We start from the raw sequence: 21,368 nt of genomic DNA, 5'->3' as shown, positions 1-21,368 counted from the left end.
CCCACAATGCCCCGCGCCATGGGGCCGCCGCAGCCCAGCCCGGCCCGGCCTGGCGGAGCGGGGTGAGTGCGGCCCGGGGGCGCTCCCCTCATATCGGGCGGTGGTCACCACCATCATATCGGGGGGACTGATTACCTCTTGTGGGGGTACTCCCCTTATATGGGGGGGCACTCCCCTCATAGTGGGGGGCTAGTCACTTCATAGGGGGGCGCCTGGCCACCTCGTGGGGTGGGGGCAGCTCCTCCGTGGGGGCAGGCCTAGGCAGTCGTGCTTGTTGCCCTCCTGGCAGGTGGGGATGGGCAGCCCCCGTGCCTGGGAGCCAGGCAGAGGGGGGCACAGGCAGAGGAGATCCGCCCCCTCCCCCCATAGCCCCCTGCCCCAGGCAGGAGCCGCGCTGGCTCCCCAGGAGTACAACGTGGCAGATGGGGCCCAGCCCTACGCACACAGGGCGGGTGGCTCCACGGTGCCTGGCGGGAGGAAGGTGGGAGGGCCACCTTGCCGCCATACAGGAGCAGGGCAACAATTTGAATGCTTGGCTCCTGCAGACATGCAGACCGCTGAGGGGTTGAGGCGTTTTGAGAAAAGGGCAACGTCTCTGTCCAGAACCAGTTTGCTAAATCCACTTAATTACTAAGCATTGTGAACTTTCGTGGGGAGACAGTCCAGGGAGGGTCCTAATCCTACAGTTTCTGTTGCATTGAAGTTTCTGTTTGAAAGAAAAGCTTGTGGGCTCTTCCAACCCAAATTGACTGAAGCGGCAGCGTCTGCAAGTGCACAGGGAGATTGCTCTGTGCTCCCTCCTCACTCGTAGCTGTGCAGAACTGTGGCTCTGATCTGAGTGCATCGCTTGAGAGGAAGGTGCAACCATCAGCCAGAGGGAAACTATTTGCTAACGCTTCGTAGCAAGTGCTTGGCTCACCCTGCAGAGGGGAAGGTTGACTTTCTTTCTTAGAGAAAAGGAAGGAAAAAAAAAAAAGTTTCAGTTACTCCTTCCTTGCAGGCAGCTTTGAAACGGACAAGGATGTCAGTGCCGCTGTGCCGGGCAGGAAAGCTGCAGCCATGGCTAGCCCAGTTAAAAGGGAAGGAAACAAATACCCTGGGAAGAGATAGTAGCAGAAATGCTCCCTGCACACACAGATGGCTCTGGGTTGAGAGAGACACTTCTCCTTTTCAGCAGCCAGATGACAGGGAAGGCAGATCCCCATAGTTGTGAGACATCTGCAAGCCACCGGCTGCTACAAAGTACAGCACTCCTAAGCACCAGGAGGAGGATGGAGGGCACCAACCGTTTCTGCTGTCCTTCTCAGACAGAGCATGTCACTGCATCCCATCTCTGTTGTCCTCTGGGCAGTCAGGGTCTGGTAATATTTAAGCGGAATGAAAGTGAACTCTCTTTCTTGGTGCAGTTGCATATACTCTTCCCCGTGTCCTAGTGTTTTCAATCCTGCCTGAAGGTGCCATGGTGCGATCCTGTAGCTAGGGCCCATTGTGGTCTCCCCTGTTTAGAGCCTTGAGGGGTATAGTCTGCGTTCACAGAGGGACTGCTCCATTCCCTGGCCCATGGCACATCCTGCCCACATCTGGTGCTCCTGTTGGCTTGTGGGGAGGAAGTTCCTCCCTCAGAGGCCGCCGTGAAGAACGGGTTAGATGCTATTTTAAGAAGAGTTTCTCAGGCTGCTGAATTGAAAGGAGGGGTGGAGGGTATTCACTCAGCTGTGGGTTTTTGTTTTCTGGTAAGAACAAGCTTTCAAATTAACCCCTTCCCAGGCAGGAGAGTGTAGAGAGAAGTCTAGGAAAGACAGTCGCACAAAGACAAAAAGATGGGATGGGTAGGAGTCATGTAAAAAGCCATCTAGCAGATGTAGGGAGAGCAGAGATTGATGCAAGTTTTTATTGTGTAATGGAAATGTCCCCCCAAGAAGCCAGAATTTCCACAGATTCAAGGGATACTGCAAGAGGAGGTGTTTACCAACGAGCGAATGTTCAGAGAACCTGTGTTGGTGGACAAAGTCAGTAGGGCTTATCCATGACCACAAGCCAACTGGTAGCCATCCCACTGAGACAGGAGAGAGAACATACAAAGACCACTAGGGAAATGTTAAATGGGAAGCGTGCGTTAGCCTCCCACAGTTGTCCTTGTGACACGCTTGGAGAAATTCTGTCACGAGAGTCAATTGCTGCTCCCCACACTGTATGCAAAGCCAGGAGCCCCTGCATGCCCTGACCTATAGGGTCAGGCTCCCTCTGCTTTGCTTTCTGTGTGGTGCACAGTGACCTGGCTTCAACAAGATGGTGACAGTGCTCTTGGCCCGACTTATCCAATAGTCTGCTAGTTAGGGTATTCTTGGCTCGAGTCCCATCAGGCTGAGGGGGCCTAAAACACAGGTAGTCTCCTGTCAGTAACTTGCCTAAAGTTATGGCTTAGAACAGTGTTTTTTAACCTGTGTTCCACAGACCCCTGCAGGTCCACAGACTATGCCTGGAGGGGTCTGCAAAAGATGACTGTGGTCAATCAAAAGTGTGTGAATACCCACCCTTACAATTCAAAGGGGTCCACACCTCCATTGGAAACTTTTTTTTAGAGGGGTCTGCAAATGAAAAAGGTTAAAAACCACTGGTTTAGAAGACAACAGTGAGCCAGTTGACTTAAATGAAGAGATCACTTTAGACTAGGGGCAGGCAATGTTTTTTGGCCAGAGTGCCGAAAAAACCACAGTGTCTACCTTGGAAGGTGCTGGAGTGCCGACATGCTGTAGCCCAGAGCAACTGTTTGCAGCCTCCCAGCTGCAGCCAGCCCACAGAGCCCAGTCTGCTTGCAGCAGGGTTTTCAGCCTCCCAGCTGCCTGCTGGGAGCAGCCTGGGCTCTTTGGCTGACAGCAACTGCTTAGAGCCTGGGCTGGCGGTGGTGTGCCAAACAAAATGACTTTGCATGCCATGCTCAGCATGTATGCCGGGGGGTTGCTGACCCCTGCTTTAGACCATGGTGCCAGGCAAGAGGTTCAGGCTATAAATTCCAGTCTCAGATAGGAACTTAACTCAGGGCTGCAGTTCAGGAAGAGAGATGATTTGAGATGTACCCTGTGCTTTTCAGCATTTCCTGTTGGCTTGTGGAGATGTTTCCAGACTCATTGTGCTGAGCATGTTGAATCTCCAAGTCTAGGGACTGTTGGTACTTAACTTAGCTCTGAAAATGGAATTCACAGAGACAGTCTTGTAACTTAGGCACAGGAACATTGTGTTGCTCACTTAAGATCCTTTGTGAAGCTTGCCAGTAGTCTTGTTCACCCAAGAACATGAGGAACTTGGGATTGTGGCCAGCCATGCAAGAAGTCCCCAGGTGAGCAATGAACAATAACCAGAAGGGCAGATGTGGAGGTGAGGTGGGTAGGATGGTAGTCCAAGGACACAGCTGAGGAAAGGGTGAGCGCACAACTGCACCCATCTAGCTAAGCAGCATGTTCAAAGAAGGATGCAGCAGCTGACACTGGCTCTCAGTAATTTAAGACAATGTGATGATCAGATATGTTTTTTTCTTGGAATATTCCATCTCTAACTGAATCACAGTCATATTAATTCAGGGAGAAAGAGAACTGATAGGAGGGGGATGTGGGACTCCACGTGCAAAGAAGAACTTTGTGTGTCCATTCAGCACAGCACATAATGAACTGCTCTGCTAGGAATGCCCCAGCCCATTACCCTGCTGCTCATTCATTGGGTAGCAGGATTACTCACAAACCCTGTACTCTCAGATCAATCTGGTGTGCCAAGCAACAGGGGATGGCACTTATTCAAAGCAAATTGTTATCAAAAAGAAATGCTAGAGGAGGAAGGAGTTTCTCGTGGGTCCGTGGATATATGTACATGCAAAAATGTCATCGCACAGTTACTGCTTATAGCAGGCATGTGTGTTACTGTGCCCAGGTAGAGCAGTGCAGTGCCCTAACTCCAAGTGTCCTGCCATTTCAGATGAAGGTGTCTCTTTGTTGAAGCCATCCCACTGCAAAAAAAAAAAAAAAAAAAAAAAAAAAAGCTTCCAGCTGATGATTGTGCCAGGGCAGCATCACAGCAGGATACCCGCGGGCCCAGGTTCCACTTAACATGGCTTTGCTCTACTAGGCCTGCCATGACGGCATTTTTTCCCAATGTCCCTAACTGGATTCAAGATGCAAAGCAGGAGGAGGAGGAGACAGGCTGGAAATTAGTCCCTCGGCAAAGAGGTCAAGAGGCCGAAAGTCAGGGGAAATGCCAGTGTGAACTTTCCGAGAGCTCCTTCCCCAGCGTGGACAAGCTGAGAACTCACACAGAGCAGAGACCCTACAATTGCCCTCAGTTGCACTGTGGAAAGGCCTTTGCATCCAAGTACAAACTCTACAGGTAGGTAACTACAGAGTGCCTCCTACGAACAGCCCCTCTCCCCCCTGCGGGAAACAAAGGGGAAACCCAACCACAGTGGTTTTTGACAGGTTTGCTGACAAAAGGCAAAACCATTTTTACCTTGCAAAGCTGATGAGTCCTATGTGTTACAAGCCCTTGCATTTCTTTCAGCCCCTTCCATGGGAGGAGCTCCGATTGCTCTTACTTTAGCCTTAGGGAAACCCAAGCACAGAAGTTAAGCTCACAAAGCGAAACAGTAGTAGAGCCAGGAATAGCACTCAGAACCTACTTCTGTAATTTAATCACAAGCCAGGCACTCAGTAGTCAGGCAGAAGGAACCAGACCTTCCATTTTGGGCTGGAAGAATTAAATTTGCTAACTAAGTCCATTAGAATGACAGGGGTGGGTGGATGGAACACAATTTGAAAAAGGTAAAAGAAGCTCATTTAAAAGCTTCATATTAGGATTTAGTCCTGGTTTGGAACAACAGGTTACCACAGTCTAGTGCATTTCTTTACAAGCCAGTGGTTTCTCCCTGGGGGATGTATATCAAACAGTCCCAAAGCTATCTTCAGCTGCTCATTCCTATTAGTATCCTGGGTCGAGTGCTCTAACTTTCCCCATTTTGCTTTCTTCACCAAAGGCACATGGCCACGCACTCTGCCCAGAAACCCCACCAGTGCATGTATTGTGAGAAAATGTTCCATCGGAAGGATCACCTTCGCAATCACCTGCAGACACATGACCCCAACAAGGAAGCCCTCCACTGCCCAGAGTGCGGTAAGAACTACAACACCAAGCTTGGCTTCAGGCGACACCTGGCCATGCATGCAGCTGCCAGCGGCGATCTCAGCTGTAAAGTGTGCCTACAGACCTTTGAGAGCACTCAGGTCCTGCTGGAACACCTCAAGGCTCATTCCCGGAGGGCATCTGGTGGAGCAAAGGAGAAGAAGCACCCCTGTGACCACTGTGACAGGCGCTTCTACACCCGCAAAGATGTGCGAAGACACCTCGTGGTGCACACGGGGCGGAAGGACTTCTTGTGCCAGTACTGTGCCCAGAGGTTTGGGCGGAAAGACCACCTGACCAGGCACATGAAGAAGAGCCACTCCCAAGAACTGCTGAAGATCAAGACGGAGCCAGTGGACATGCTGGGTCTCCTGAACTGCAGCTCAGCTGTGGCAATAAAAGAAGAGCTGAGTCCAGTTTTATGTATGGCATCCAGAGACATGATGAGTGGTAAGAGCTTCCCTAGCATGCTGCCCATGGGCATGTACAGTACACACCTCCAAGCCATGCCCAGCTCAGGGATGCCCCATTCTTTGGTTCCCAACTCTCTTCCAGTGGGGATGAGCTATCCTCTTGAATCTTCTTCACCCATCTCCTCCCCACCACAACCTCCTCCAAAATATCAGCTTGGATCTACCTCATACTTGCCTGAGAAACTACCCAAAGCAGAGGTGGACACCTTTCTGTCAGAGCTCCCTGGCAGTCTGTCGGTCTCATCTGGAGAGCCTCAGTCCTCCTCACCTCAGCCAGCCACTCTGGATGAAACTCTGCTTTCCAAGAGCCCAGCTAACCTTTCAGAGGCTCTCTGTGCTGCTAACATGGACTTTTCTCATCTTCTGGGCTTCCTCCCTCTAAACCTTCCTCCTTGCAACCCACCTGCATCATCAGGTGGGCTGGTCATGGGCTACTCACAGGGGGAGACCCAGCCACTGCTTACCACTTTGCAACATCAACCTCAAGAATCTGCAGGAGCTGGGGGCCCCCTGAACTTTGGCCCCCTTCATTCGTTACCCCCTGTTTTCACCTCCAGCCTAAGCACAACCACCCTGCCGCGTTTTCACCAGGCGTTCCAGTAAGACGAGAGGAGCACTGATGAACAGGTCTTCCCATAACACGTAGTTGGATTGCCTTAAAAACGCACAACTCCTGTATCTTCCCATGAGGGCAAGGAAGCTTTTCAGAGCCGTTTCAGACAGGAAGATTCTGGTTTCCGTAGGGAGCGTCTGTCGACTGGAACAGCAGATACCTTAGCGCATGTCCCAGTCCTGGACAGTGAAACAATTTCACCTAATAGACTTGGGGATTTTTCCCTCGTTTTTAATCTGTGAATCAGGAGCCACACTTAGCACTGGCCTTCCCCGAGATTTGGGAGCTTTGTTTCTCTTTGGGAAGGGACTGAAACAAAGGAGGAGTTGGGGCTATTTTGTCTTGGGTAGGCTCAGGCTAAGCTTTCCAAGAGTCCAGCATCCATTTCATGTTATCACACTGCAGTTCTGGCATAACTGTCAGGATTCAGAGGTGGAGCAGGCCAACGGCTGACCCACTTCAGCAGACAGGGGAGGAGGCTGCCCTTCCCCACTACCTCCATCCTATCACCTTCACCACTTACTCCACTTTGCAGCAGTGTTTATGAGCAAGAAAACAGTTTACATGACGAATTGAGACACATCACCTTGTTTCCTTTGCAGAGCTGTTAGACTAGTTTTATTCCAGTGAATTTTGTTTACGCAACAGGTATCGGTTTCCATCATTACAACAGTAGGCACCAGCAAACCTAGGTTTGTATGTGGTGCAGCTAGAACACTGTTTACATGAGAAAGTCAGGTTGCACTGATTTCTTTTCACTTGTCACATTTTTCCCCTATGGGGAAATAAACTGACTTTGGACTACTTCAGGCGATGCCATTGTACATGGCAGCTTATTGCATATTCTCTGACTATGCATAGGAGTCAGTAGGATGGAGCAGCTTACACACCTCAGCTCAGTTTTGTGCTGAACAAAAAGAGCCCTTTAAAAGAAAGAAAAACAGGCCCATCATTCACATCCCAGATCTATGTTGAAAACCAAAGTACATGAAAAAGCAAGGTTGACAGCCTGTGGTCCACAGCACCAGATGCTGTCATAGAGGGGAGCCATCTGTGCACCTCTGCTCTAGGGGTTAGCCAAGGAGATGAAGGATGAGGTGTAAGGCAACATCTTTTTTGGCTGACACCTAAAGCAGTCTCAAGCAGTGACAGTTATTGGCTTCCCTAGTGGAGCAATGGCATCCGGAAGTCAGGAGAAAAGAAAGTTGGTTCCAGTGGTGTTAACACTTGGTTGCTATCTTTGACCTGTTTCCTCCAACACTAATAGTCTGAACAGGTAGCTAAGGTTCTGGGGCTACAGCCTCCCTTCCTCTCCTCCAGCCTGGAGTAATGGGCCTTTTCTGTTCCTTCTTTCTCCAACCATAATTCCTGAACGGGGTCCACTTCTCTTGCAGCCCTGCTGATAGCAGAAGGGTTAAACAGAAGGCAGTAGACTCCCAATGCCATTAATGATACATCTCCTGTTTACATGTCTGTTCTCATGGGATCGGGCACTCCTATGCAAGCTTAGTAATCCATGACCGTAGGCATGTTCAGTCCAGTTACTTTTTAGCTCAGATCTGTGGAGATAAAATGCAGTTCTTCATACCTCAGTATGTAGGAACATCATAGGCCAATAGAAGCCAGGGAGTCTTGTCTATCAGTATAGATCTTTCAACCCAGGAAGTACAAATCTACCTCTACCCTGTTATGTCACTCTACAAATTAAGCCAATCACTGTCTCCACACCTTCCTTCCGTCTCCAAGAACGTATACACCTTCATCAGTTAATGCACATTATTTGTCTTTAGCCATGTGTCTTCTAATCCCCATTTAAGTTACTTCTACTTCATGAGTTCATGGGCACATTCCTTCCTCTGCCTCACTGAAGTATTTATTAAATGGTTTAGTGACTTCTTACCCATTTGGGAATTCATTCATATACAAAGCATCAGAGAGGTGTTGACATTTTAGCTTAGTCAGTGACACTTGTGGATGCTACTTCCATTCACATCCCTCTAAAGTCTTATTTACCTCAACAATATCCTGTGGCAATGAAGCCCCTGGGTTGAAAGCAGTTCTTTTTATCCATTTTTAAGTGTTGCCTTCAGATTCCAGTTAGTGCCTTCTTACGCTTTTAAATGAAGAAAGGGTTAATCGACGAGTTGAGTTACCCATTTTTATTAAATACCTCAGTCGTAGCTCCTTGCTCTTCTCTTGCCGAATGAAAGAGTCTCACTCTGTTACATGAGTCTGATTCCTGCCTCTAGGTTCCTTTTTGAATTTTTTCTTTACCTTTTTAAAATGCAGACAAAAATAGACAGACAGGGAATCAAGCTTGCTCCTTCATTCATGGTGAGAAAGCATCAGATTTCTGCAGTCCCATAGTATTTTTCCCCTCTTTTCTATCATTCTAACATCCTGCCTTGTGCCTTAAGCAGATGTCTTGTTGAAATGTCATCAGCAATAGCCCTGTCTGAAAGCAGACACCCTTCCACTTACAACATAAATAGCTTTCCCTGTATTTGCACACTTCATATGCTTCCTATGGCTGTTCTAGCGAGTAATCTTACAAGTACATCCATAAAGTTCAAACCAACCTTAGAAAATACAGAAATGAGAAGCCAGTCCAGAACTCTCACCAAGTGTTTGCACTGAAATCTGATTGGACATTTCTGTTTTTGGCCGTATGAATTGCAGGTGATTTGTTTGCATATAGAAAATTAGTCGTAAGCTTGCAGACATATATATGCAGTGAATTAATCATGAACAATCTACGGAGCAAAACTTATTCACTGGTGTTACTTTTGAACATGATTTCTTGGAGAAAATCATGGATTTCTGAGGCAACTCACTGAAAAGCTAAATCCACTACAAATTATTTGCTTAAACAAAGTGTTCTAACAAACCAGTTCGAGTGGCCTTAGATAAGAGTTTTTTGCTAGGAGTAATTGCATAGCAAATGTAGTGCTAAATTTACCACACTGCAAGGATGGCCCCTATGCTACAGCCCAAGAAGCCTTGTTATCTGTATGACAGCTGTGCTTATAGCTCCTGCTCAAGGACCACAGCCCCATTAGGCTCATTCCAAAATGGGCAGGCTGTTCCTTCCTCCAAAAAGCATACTTTCTAGGCTTACAGCTGATGGCTGGGGCAGTGTTAAGAGCTAGTCTTATTAGATTATTAGTGCTCTGTGATGAGGGATAGAAGCGTTTAATACAGAGACCCGTGCTCAATCTTGTTGTCTTCAGTGGATAGGAGGTCAGGCACTGTTGGCACACAGGTATTTTAATGTATTGCAAATGCCAGAGTGGATGCAGAACTTATGCAAACAGACTGAGAGGAAGGAGGTAACAAAATGAGGTACAACCGGGACAAGTGGAAGGTAAACCATGTGGGAGAAAACTCAAAAATAAAACACTGGGTGGAAGGGAGACCTTTGGAAAGCAGAATCGTGAAAGAGGGACAGAGGAAGAGAGGACAGTAAATAAGATATGGATTTATGGTTTCGTAAGACAGCCAGAAAAAGCCCTGTGCAATTTTAGGATAAGCAAGTCAACAGCTCAGAGGCAGAATTTCACTCGACTGATGAGACCTCATCTGTACTAAACAATACAGAAATGGAGATATAGCATACATCACTGTATTATACCCATTTAATAAACAGGGAAAATAATGCAGAGAGAATTTAAAGATAAGTAGCCTGCTCAGTGACACAATCCATGCATCAGTGCCGACTCCACCATCTCCCAGCACGTGGTATTCATTACTGCGCAGAGCAGCATGGAGAAAAGCCACTAAAATGAAGAGATGGCTTGAGAGGTTCAGTTAAGGAAGAGAGATCAATAGAAACATGCCTAATAGGCTTGCCCTCTGGGGCACATGCCTAAGTATCCAAGAAATGCAAATAGCCAAGACAGAAGATAGGGGGTGGGCCAAAGGGATAAGGGGGAGAAACTAGAGAAAGGAAAGTTTTGGTTGGAGAAAAGAAAGGGCGAGACCTGAGAATGCTAGCAAACCAGAAGGAGAACGTCCCAGTGGAAGCCAAGATATTTCAGACTAGACTGGCTCAAGCATTAGCTAATGCAGTCAGGAATAACCAAGTACTACCATTGAATTGAGCTACCTAACCCAATTGCTCCTTCCCCATCTCAGGTTTCTAGACCTGCATGAATATCACTTAGATCTTTCCCCCGGATGGTTCAGAACCTCGTACTGTGCAAGGAGCAATACCTTCTGTTTGTCTGCACTGGACTTCACCTGCCACCACTGTATCCACTTACCAGGTTTGGCCCGGTCCTCCTGGGAAGTCTCACAGCATTGCCATGTTTGGCTTTGAATAATGTTGGGAAACAACTTTTTATTGATCCTGCTTATATTTGAGAGCAGATATGCAAGGTTTAATGTTGCGTACCTGCCTGCAAGCTATGCAGTATCATTCCTTTCCACCAGCCCTGCCTCCCCCCCCAAGCATTCATTCACACAATGGCTTGGAAATCATTTCTGAATTACACTCTCAGCACACAGAAAGAGAAGCCAACAGAAATGCCTGGGAAAGCCCAAGACAGTTTAGAGAAAGCAGAACCCAGCCTCACTAAAGTCATTTTCATTTCAGGGGTCGCGCCAACCCTCACAGTGAAAAAGCAAGCCAGTTTTAAGAGTTCCCCACCCTTCTGCTTTCTTGCTGCTCAGCGTATCCACTGTGCCCTACTCTGAACGTACTGTCCAGTCCAAACCGCCAGGGCCTATTGCAGAAGTGCTGAGGTGGTCAAGGGAGGGCTCTACGAATTTTCCTGCAGCGTAGGAATAGCTGCAACACGTGTCACTCAGCAAATGAGGCCTAGCTGATTTGAGCATCCAGCTGCAAAGATCTCATTTGGCATCTGCCCCAGCAAATGCAGTTCCCCAGGCACTTCTCCGTTACATTTCAAGGTAAGGTAACACAATTTTGCCAGCCCGTCCTGCTCCAAGACACAGCTGCGACTGGCCTGCAGACCAGCAAGGCTGGCAAAGAGCTGACATTCAGATTCTCTCCATGTGCGCTCAGGCTCGCATGGCAGATCTGCTCGCTTTTGCTGGAAGCCTTTCGTCTTGAGCTTACGAATTTCCCTTCCCCTACTTTGCGCCTTGATTTTTTTTTTGTTAGTTTTCCCTAATATCTAGGACCTGTTGTTTAGAAAGTTATTGTAACATTTGTATCAATATTTTACTTTAAGAGAATATTTAACTAAGAAGATCTGCCTTAGTGTTTGGTCTGAAATCTGGATGGTGGCAAGAGGGGTAGTGCAGAGAACTTCTGAAAGCCATCCAGATTCACCCCAAAGTATCAAGCTCTGAATCTGCTGCTGGAGAAAAAGCAACAGTAGCCTTCACAGCTAGGGCAGAGTCCATTTGAGAGCCTTCTCTGTCAGGGATGGACCCTGACTCCTGCAGGGCAAGTTCTGCCCTCAGGTTCACAACGCCTACCTGGTAGTGCTGGAGCCCACAGGGTCTGTTGCTGAGGGCAGCATTTGCCCCCAAGCACCCCAAGGAGAAGCAATGTGGAACTTCTCAGCCTGGCAGAAGGGAGACAGCGTGGATGCAGCTCACTTCCTCTTCCATGCTGTATGTTAAGGACGTCCATTCCTACCTCCCTTCCTACAGTTCTAGCCGTTAAGGCCAACCACTTCCCCTCCTTAAAGCTGGACTATTTTTCTTAAAGAAACTTTCTAGCACTTTTATACACAGTGAATAACCTCTTTTTATTGGAGTATTTTTGGGGCTTTATGTAAAACAAGTTTTTTAAATTGTAAAAAATATTAAGTGCCATTAGGAAATGTACAGCTCATCTCTTGTTAAATTAGCTTTTCCACTGTCTTACAGAACTAAGTCCAAATTGAAAGGTTTTTATAATGAAGTTGTTTATTAAAAGCATCTGATGAACCGTCTGTCCCGAGTTTCTCTTGTGGGGGGGCAACATGCCTGCTCTCTCAGGGCAGATCACAAAACCCAATTCTCTGCGTGGTTCTGGATGCACCTTTAATCGTGGCTTTTATGAACGTGACGATGAAAGGGCAACCCCCTTTCGCATGCATGTGTCTACTTGCACGCCAAGCTCCGTTTTATTTTATGCCAAGGAGGGGATAATAGCCCACAACCTTTTGGAGACTTACCGTGTAAAGCCCTGATGGCTGGATTACAACAGTCACTGCTGGTTTAGAGAGAGAAGCAACATCCTTGGTTACCAGAGCTATTTTCCTGACAGAAGCAAGCAACATTCCCATTTATTTTCAAGGAGGCACCCTAGCTCCTGCTCTTAAGGAGACCCAGCTGCTCAATACCGGATCAGCCGCACTGCGGGACTTGCTTGCACTGCAATGCCAGAATCAGACTGGGGGAGATGAGAACATATTTTAAGTCGTGCAGTCACACTTCAATCTCAAACCATGCTGTGATGCCTGATGACATCAGCCACATGTTTATAGCACAGAAGCAACCTGTAATACCGCTAAAAAAATCCCTCTAATCAAAATGATCATAACACTCGGGTTTATTAGGATGGTTGGTGGTGGTACGACGAACAGATAGAGAGAGGACCCTCCCTGGAGGGCACCTGCTGCAGGTTTTACATTAGGAATGGAGTTAGCAGAGGGAGGGGCATCTGTATTATTGCCCATAGTGGGAATCTCCTTCTGGAGTTCGGCAGTAGGTCACCAGGCTGATAAATACCACCCTAGATGCCAATCGCCACAGAACAATGAGGTCCCAGTGCACTGCAAATGCTGAAGCTTCACTTTGCCCACGCCTTGGGCATCGCTCCCAGTTTACACAGCTAGAACCAGAGGCTCTGGGCAGCTTCAGTACCCTGCACAATTCCATAAAGCGCCTCGTCTCTTCAGAGACGAAAGGCATTTGCATTTCAAAGCACTAGCATCGGCTCTGCCCAGACACAAAACAGCAAGGACCGGGTGGAAAGAACCATGCATTCTCTTCCAAATCTTCAGGAGAGCCAGCTTCCACAGCCCAAACAGTCGTTTTCTAGGATGAACAACATTGCTTTACCTAGAATGAAAGCAGCATTTGCCAGATGTGGGCGAGGGATGCCCAGCAAGGCACTTTCCGTCCAGCACGCCAAGGCAGCCTGCACACTGCTAGGTTAGTTAGCAGCACTCTTCCATAGTCTCCCATTTTAAGCAACAACTAGGAAGTTTCAACACAACAAAAACATTTACTGCTTCAGCTCAACCCTTTAAAAAAATTCATCTTGGCTACTGGAGTTATAAGTTACAGCAAAGTGGGAATACTTAAAACCTCCCCAAAGCCTGGTTCCAGTGACTATTATTAGTAGCCAAATTAAAGATTAATTAGTAGTTGAACTTAAGGAAAGCTAGAAGTCAGAGCCGCCTACTGACATCACCAACCCACAGAACTGAATTAATCTCTGCATAAGGCAGGTACAAACCTCTTACCTTTGCAGGAAGGAAGGGACACATACCGTACAGCTCAGGCCAGTCTGCCTTCGTTACACAGGCAACAGCAAATCACTGCTCCAAACTAGGTCAGTCTGCAACAAGCCTGGGAAAGCTTGAATTGAACATTAGCCGCATGCTCTGAAACCAAAGCTAGAAGGCCAGCTATTCCCTCCCCAGGAAGGAAGGATTACCTGAACAATGAGACAGCCCTCAGAGTCCAGGTGAAGCTGCTTTGACTTGGGCAGGCTCAGCCCATGTGAAGCATTACAGGATATTCTCACGTAACATTACCAACGTGATGCTGAATTCACCTCTCCCTACAAGGCACATTCATCTTCCCAGTTTACAAGTGACACTGCTGACAGAGGACACTCGTACAACCTGCTTGGCATCACTCATCCAGTCAGCGCAGCCAAAAACAGATCCCCAGCACCTTGACTTGTTTTCATCACAAAGCTCCCCCTCCCTCTTCCCCCACTATGATGAGCATGTTGGACTGCAAGACACCCAGACTCCTCAGCCACATCTGCCGGAGTAAAGTTAGGAGAAAAATCCAAGCAGGTTACATGTACTTCCAACTGTGACCAAGTGTCAAGAAGCATCATGGGCTTTGCATAAGAGAAACTCAAAGGGCATGTATGGAAGAGACCACGAAAGGCTGTTCACACAGGGACCGGGAAACTACGGCAACAGGACAATGGCATATTTATTTACAGTAGGACACAAAGAATACATACATTAATTAAAAATTACAAAGAATACAGAGAAAACATATGGGGGGGGAGGGGGAGAGAAATCAACACTGGCTGAAACTCTCAACTAGGAGATCAACCAAAATTTGTTTAGGGAAAGATTCCAAATCAGAGCAGACTACGGACTCCACAGCACAGTTCACTAGCGTTACCCCATGCTCCCTGTTTCTCTCCCCGATTCCTGGCTGATGCAACTTTGGCATGATGGGGAGCTGTAAGAGTGAGGATTCAATGCATGAGGAGACAAATGCTTTGGCATTCTAGTTCTCCATTCTCCCAACTCAGGGAGCTAGGGGGCATCACCACCAAAAAACCCCCAAAAACAAACCCTTCAGAACCTCTTACACAGCCCTGGTAGCAATCGTTTAGGAGACACCCAGGGTACAGAAATCCCCAAAACATCCACAACTCAATGCAAGTGCCAGGGAGGGACTTTGTTGCTTCTCAGATGCGCTTCAATTAGATCAGTGTCACCTGTGACAGCCACATACTTGGAGGCAAAACCGGAACTCCCACAGCCCTCATGAGTCATCTCCACAACCTCGACTGAAGCCAGCTTAGAGCTAGGGATGGAGGGAGGCTTACCTGAAGCTTGCAACTAGGCTTTCCAGTAGCCTTAGTTTGCTTTAAATAACCCAAATACAAATTCAAGCTCATTTAAAAAGAACCTCCCATAGGCAAAGTCAGGCACTCAGCCATGGGAAAAGATCAGCCCCCTGCAGTAAAGTACCCCCTGGCTATTCCAGAGGGCTTGGCCCTTTTCGCTGGGAAAAGTGAAATCCAAAAGGTACTGAGGTGTGAAGTTCCCTCGCTCTCTGAAAGCAATGTTTCCAAGCACAGGAGCAAGGAATTGAGAGCAGTAACAGGCAAGAGGCAGGTGGCTGGCAAGTTGAACTCTCTTCTAGGAACAGGGTGGGAGGGAGCCTCAGGGAGCTCCAGGCCAGTCTCGCAAAGCTCGCACCCCTCTGCAGCAGGGATGTCCCAATACTCAGATTTCTTGGCACAAAACCAACACTGTAGTGAGTTTCTCCATGCAAGGCTCTACTTAAACCCCAGAGGCGTTTCCTAGCGAGTAAGGCTGCCTCGTTTCCTTCTATCCAGAACAAAGTCATTAGCTGAACAAAGCCATGCAGAGGTCTCCAACGTTCTTCTCCAGGGCACGGGGGTCCTGTGCTCTAGAATCTTGTGCTGCTTTCAGTGTAACGCCATAGTCCACTCCATCCTGTTGCCCCTACAGATGATTCAGCTCTTGCAGGAGAGATGTCCCACCCTCCCGAGCCTCTCCAGCTTCACGCATCCAGAGTGGCATGTGATATCCAAAAGGTGAGGGGGAGGGAGAAGCAACATGGAGGGCATCAGTTCTCAAGCCCTCTCCAGGTGAAATTGCACTTGCCAGGTTCTGCGTGGCACCTTTGTGGAACTGTAAACAGGGACGGAGCTAAAACTGCTGTAGCCGGAGCATGCCATTCTCATGCAGGACAGGCCTTTCAGATCCCCCTCCCTGGCCACAGCCGGAAGCACCCTCCACACCTTCCACGTAGACACAAGGCCTGGCCCGGCCTGTTGTTACTGGTCTGAAGGTCCCCCCAGAACCTACGTGTCCCAGGGGCTAGAGCAACCATTTGCACAAGTGTCGCCACTGCCGTCTCAGATCCATTCGTTATTCAACACAAAAAAAAGGAATGAATTAACAAAAAAGGGGGGCGGGGGTTGACTTACACAGAGGGATATTTCTCAGATAAAAAAAATCCCTCCAAACTGGAATAAGATCATAAAGTTAAAATGCAAAGTATCTACAGACCCCTCTCCCCCAGAAGTAGCCCCAGAATCCATGTACACTGTGCCAGAAATTACATTCTGAAATGAGGAGTTTTGAAATTTCTCTTGTCACTCTCCCGTTGGGTTTTTGTTTTTTTTCCTTAAAAGAACTGGGAGAAACTCCCCCTTCCTGCCCAGGAGGACACGCCCACAGAGGTGTCTACTTCCTGCCCAGTCTGTGCCTCTTCAGTCTATTTTCACAGCGGCGTAGATCTTGCGGACAAACATGTAGGCTGCATAGAAGCCAATGGTGCCGGTGAGGAGCCAAAAGGACAGGACCATGAGGGCTGTGTAGCCAAAATACAGCAAAGAGGGAATGAACTCAACGATATCCAGCTAGAACAGAAGAGATAAAGCAAAGTGAGGCTGAACCCAGAACTACGTTCAGTCACCTCCCCAGTTCTGCCACTGGCCTGTTCTCCTCCGCCTTCCACCTAGAGCAATCCAGGGAAAGCCCTGGGCAAGCTGAACATGGAAGCTAAATTTTTCACAACTAGAAGCCATTAGAGGAGAGACAGACTAACCCCAACCAGAACCACCTCACCTGGGGACACAACCGTGTCTAGAATCACTGAGCCAACAGATGCATTCGAGACTGGAGCCTCTACTACTTGAAACTCTTAATTTCTGCAGTGTTACTAACAGAGAATCGCTCTGGCAACTGCCCCCGTGAGGGACTGACCCAGCAGGGGGATGGACTAGGATGAGGGGACTCAATACAGCCTCCAGCTTCCAGTGTGCTCTCAGGGAGCAAATAGTGACAATACCTTGTTCACAAAGTAGAAGATGGCGTAGATCAGCACGTAGAAGGCAGATCCTCCTGATACCAAGAAGGTCCTCCACCACCAGCGATAGTCCTGACAGGGCAAGAGACTCTTTGCATTATTCCAACCTCACTCCCCTGCAATGGGCTCCTAGGCATGAATCGCAGGGCCCTTTCCTTTCAGATGGGCTACACACTATCACGAAGCAGGGCAGGGACCCTCGTCTTTCTCCCAGAAGGATGTGGGGATTTGTTCACCCCATTCCAAGACTAGGAATCAGTTAAGCATCAGCAAGGCTGCATAACTAACAATGAAGCAGAAAGCCAGCACCGAGGGAGGCCTGGCTTACAGCATGGGAAATGGATCCAGGAGAGTGACTGGAGATACAGCTCCCCTCCAACACTGGACTCTGAGCATTCAGGGAAGCCACAAAACAGATCAGATTTCTGCCAAGATGCTGCAATCAAGTTACACCCAGGGAATTCTCAGAGGGCGACTGGATCAGCCATGTGGGAGGTCTCACCTCAGCACACAGCTGGAAGTACACCATGACAATGCTGATCTGGGAGCAGGACACCACGAGGATGATAAAGACCAGGAAGAGAAAGCCGAAGAGGTAATAGAACTGGTTCTCCCAGATCGCCTGAAACAAAGGACAGAACAAGCTCTTCACCACAATGCTGTGCCAGGAAGTCACGTGACAGGCAGCAAACAGCTCCTTTGCAGCTGACTGGAAAGGCACCAGGCTGCAGAATGAGCCTGAGGGTAGGCAAGAGACAACTGCTCTTACCCCAAAGAGATGAAGGGAGTGGGCACCTTTGAGGACACAGTGCCACCTTCCTGCACTGGAATCTCACCCAGCAACAAGACGCCGTAACATCTGCTCCCCTTCCCCATGAAGGAGAGCATTGGAAAGCAGGTCTCCCTTTGCAAAGGGTCCTTGCGCTCCAAGGCAACTTCACCTCACCTCTGTCCCTTTGCTAAGGAGATCCTGCACAACCAGGTCTTTCGAGAGTCTCCACACAACAAAGAGCCTGGAAAAGTCTGTGGTGCAGCATCCTCCAGCCACAGGCCTGGGGGTAGGGCAGCAGTCCCTCCCTCCCTGCTCATGCTGCAATGGCTATCCTCCAGGTTGCCAGCCCCTCTCCCCAAGGCAGCAGTTGGCTCTGCAAGGGTGGGAAGGGTAGAAAGGAAGTGGGCCAGTGCTTACGCTGAAGATGAAGAACAGTTCAATGAACATGGCTCCAAAGGGCAGAATGCCAGCCATCAGAATCCTGCAGAGCAAAAGGCAGTCTGTTACCAAGCCAGCACAGCAGTCTTTACTCAAGACAAAAAAGCCCAGACAGGCCCAGCAGCTCTGGGGTCGTGGGGTCAAGTCTCAGCAAGCCATTTCCCCCTTCCTGGCACTGGCAGGTGGGTGGAGTGTAGGACATTGCAATCTAAGATGCAGGTCACAGGTCCCCTGAGCATCACAAGGTTTCAGAAAGGAGATGGGGAGGGTGGGAGGAGACCAGTGGATCTATGCCACTTTCAATTCATGGGTGCTGGCTGGGGTTCACCATGGGCACCGCTGGAGCCTTTGCAGTCGCCAGGTTTACGAGATACTTGCAACTCACCCAACAAACTTCTTCATGTACCACCTCTGCTCTGGGATCTGCCTTGGAATCTGATTGGTCCGCACGGGGTTATCGTACGGCTGCTTGCGAAACCCAAAGTAATAGCCCAGGTAGACCAAGGGCAGGGAGATGCCAAACCACATGCAGAGCAAAGCCAACATGGTGGGGAAAGGAACCTGGAATCAGAATATGTCAGCTCACACACCAGCACCACTGTGGACACTCACTGAACCAGACAATTCAGGGTTCTGCCAGCCAACCACCCACCAGACGGTGCCTCATTGCCCTGTCCTGGGGGTAGGCTGAGCTGCAGTTGCTTCCAACTGAAGCACTCACTTCAAGTATGAAAGCAAAACCAAAACTGCCAACAACCCTGTCCCCAAGGCAAGCAAAGGAACTGCAACCTCCACTGAGCACACAGGGCAGCCAAAGCCAAGGAGTCATTTCTCAGAGCAGCTTCACTGGAGTTGCTTGTTGCTTCTATGCCCCTACGTGGGCAGCCTCTCCTGGCAGACTCCTGGAAGTGCAGCTCTGGGCCCTGGCCTGCTTAGCTGCAAAGGCATCCCCTCAGCCATCTGCATCCAGGTACAGCTGCCAAAACACCTGCCATGTGGGCAAGTCCTTCTTCAACAGGGACTTGCCTGCTTTTCTAAACTGCTCTTGCCCTTTATCCTTCAGGCATCTCCCCACTGAACAGTCCCTTTCACAGAAGCTCCAGCTGAGGTGAAGCAAAAGCAGTGCCCCCTCCCAGACACTGCAGCTGGTGCATTTCCTGGGCTTTCTAACAGCCAGACCCCTCAGTGTGAACCACCCGGTGGATTCAACCTCACAGGGCTAGCTCTCAACTGCAGACCTCTGCATGTTCCAGGGACTGAGGCACTCTCTCAGAAACACTAATTACCCCACCCCAGCCAGGCTTGGAAGGAGAATGGGTACATACCGCTCCAGAGGAGTGCTTTCCCCAGATGAAACAGTTCAGGATGAAGCAGATCCCAAAAACCACGCCAGGGTACAGGATAGCAGTCTGCAGAGAAGAACACACGTGGAAGAGAACAGAAGCCTGCTAAACCCCAGCCTTTTCTCATGGACCTATCGCTGGAGAAACAGATGCAGAGGAAATATCTGGGAAAATCTTGCTAGCACCCGGCAGCCACCTTCCTCCTCTGTGTGCACCTGGGATCCTACACCGCACCCTCTTCCTTTACTCCACTGTGATCCACACCATGATGATTGCCTCCTTGTCAAGATCTCATGCACAGCATTACACCCCACACCCAGCTGGCAGGGCCCCTATACAGCAGGTGGCCAAATTGCTTGCATCTACCCAGCCCAGGCACCCTGCCCTCAACTACCTGGCAAGAAGGTGCAAGGAGCTACTTACGCAGAAAGCTCCTTTCTTCCACCGATGGCCTTTCAGAGTCCGATACAAACGGCCAGCAAAGAACCCCCCAAAAACCCTGCGTGAAAACAGGCAAAAATACGGTCAATTCCCATTATGTGTCAGGCAATGGCACCACGGTGGGAACATCGCAAAAACACATACCCCATGAACATGAAGAGAAAGCAGGCCGTGGTCATCAGAGCACCCCGGCTGGACGGCGACAGCATCCCCAGCATGGCAACGACTGCAAGACAAAGGGAAGAGGTGACAATAAAGGTTCATGGTCTACTAACAAGCTGCTTCAGGACAGGGCCCTGCCTCAAGCGAACTGGTCAGGGAATCCGGCAGCCTGGTATGTCTTTGCCTTCTCCACAGGACTTGAATTTCTCAGATCATAACCGAGACCACCAGCCCCACAGGACACAGGCCTGGTCTCTCAGCATGACCGAAAATGACTCCCTTTACCTTCCACAGCCCATTCTGCACACTGCTCTTAGATCATGGATGGGCTTTAGATCCAAAGAACTCCACAACAGCTGACCCCAGAAAAACTACGTTTTCCTTCACAAAAGATACCTAAAAACTCAGCGCTCTTAAGTGTGCATCAGCTTTGACTGGCTAGTCAGAATCAACCAGGGCTACTTCAGAGGGAAGGCAGGCACCTGCGAGCCACAATGCAGTCAATGAAGTCACAGGCATGCCATTCCATTCTGGTTATGTCTGTTATAAGTATCACACCCCTTCCAAGCACAGCTGCCCGAGGACAGAGCACAGCCAATGCTACTCACAGATGACTATCAGGATCATGCAAAAAAGCTGAATTCCAGAACCCAGCAGGGAGCTGAGGATCATGGGATACTGGGGTGGCCTGAAGACATCACCATGCACAAGCTTCCAACCAGACTCCTCCATGGTGTCTTCCTGCAGAAGACCAGAAAAGGGCAGGGAGACTTCATCAGATAAATAAAAATGCAGGTTCCTCTGCAGCTAGTTCCAGATGCTGCTTCCCCATCACCAGGTCTTTTCCAGGATTCCATCAGCCTAGCCAAAAAAGCCTTCTTGCTTCTCGAGTTTTATGCTGAGAGTTTCTAAGCTCAGTGTTTCATAGTTAGTAGGGTTGGAAGGGACCTGAGCAGATCATCAAGTCTGACCCCCGGCCATGGCAGAAAAGAGTACTGGGGTCAAACGACCCCAGCAAGGTGATTGTCAAGCCCTGTTTGAAAGACCCCCAGGGTAGGAGCCAGCACCACTTCGCTTGGAAGTTGCCTAGCCGCCCTGACAGTGAAGTAGCGCCTCCTGATGTCTAATCTGAATTTACCCGCTGCCAGCTTGTGACCGTTATTTCTAGTCACTCCTGG

General features: G+C 49.1%; 2 protein-coding genes across 3 annotated transcripts in view; one reads left to right on the top strand and one right to left on the bottom strand.

The window, feature by feature from the left end:
• The first annotated feature begins 10 nt into the window (after positions 1-10).
• On the top strand, positions 11-12,146 carry PLAGL2 (PLAG1 like zinc finger 2). Of its 2 annotated transcripts, XM_019539484.1 has the most exons (3): positions 11-62; positions 3,967-4,374; positions 5,018-12,146. In XM_019539484.1, exons 2-3 carry the CDS (start codon positions 4,124-4,126, stop codon positions 6,237-6,239), a joined length of 1,473 nt encoding a protein of 490 aa, XP_019395029.1. In that variant the 5' UTR covers positions 11-62; positions 3,967-4,123; the 3' UTR covers positions 6,240-12,146. The 2 variants fall into 2 exon arrangements, with proteins under 2 accessions (XP_019395029.1, XP_019395028.1); XM_019539483.1 differs by lacking the exon at positions 11-62 and having other exon boundaries at positions 2,933-4,374.
• A 2,221-nt stretch (positions 12,147-14,367) lies between these two features.
• The window catches only part of TM9SF4 (transmembrane 9 superfamily member 4), a 23,232-nt gene continuing 16,231 nt past the window's right edge, over positions 14,368-21,368 (bottom strand). Inside the window, exons 10-18 of the mRNA XM_019539481.1 lie at positions 20,799-20,931; positions 20,173-20,254; positions 20,011-20,086; positions 19,570-19,653; positions 18,630-18,805; positions 18,224-18,287; positions 17,537-17,656; positions 17,017-17,106; positions 14,368-16,585 (exon numbers count right to left, since the gene is read on the bottom strand). Of these exons, the coding sequence (XP_019395026.1) occupies positions 16,436-16,585; positions 17,017-17,106; positions 17,537-17,656; positions 18,224-18,287; positions 18,630-18,805; positions 19,570-19,653; positions 20,011-20,086; positions 20,173-20,254; positions 20,799-20,931 (975 nt within the window). The 3' untranslated portion in view covers positions 14,368-16,435. The remainder of the gene's footprint in view (positions 16,586-17,016; positions 17,107-17,536; positions 17,657-18,223; positions 18,288-18,629; positions 18,806-19,569; positions 19,654-20,010; positions 20,087-20,172; positions 20,255-20,798; positions 20,932-21,368) is intronic.

The sequence above is a fragment of the Crocodylus porosus genome, unplaced genomic scaffold (genome assembly GCF_001723895.1).
Source record: "Crocodylus porosus isolate Cpor-Errol unplaced genomic scaffold, CroPor_comp1, whole genome shotgun sequence".
Taxonomy (NCBI): domain Eukaryota; kingdom Metazoa; phylum Chordata; order Crocodylia; family Crocodylidae; genus Crocodylus; species Crocodylus porosus.
This window is presented reverse-complemented; position numbering and strand designations above follow the sequence as displayed.

Bases quoted from the DNA above. Each gene is read 5' to 3' on its own strand.
- PLAGL2 (XM_019539484.1), top strand. From the start codon at position 4,124: ATGACGGCATTTTTTCCCAATGTCCCTAACTGGATTCAAGATGCAAAG. The intron at 4,375-5,017 runs GTAGGTAACTAC...TCTTCACCAAAG, and splicing joins TCCAAGTACAAACTCTACAG to GCACATGGCCACGCACTCTG.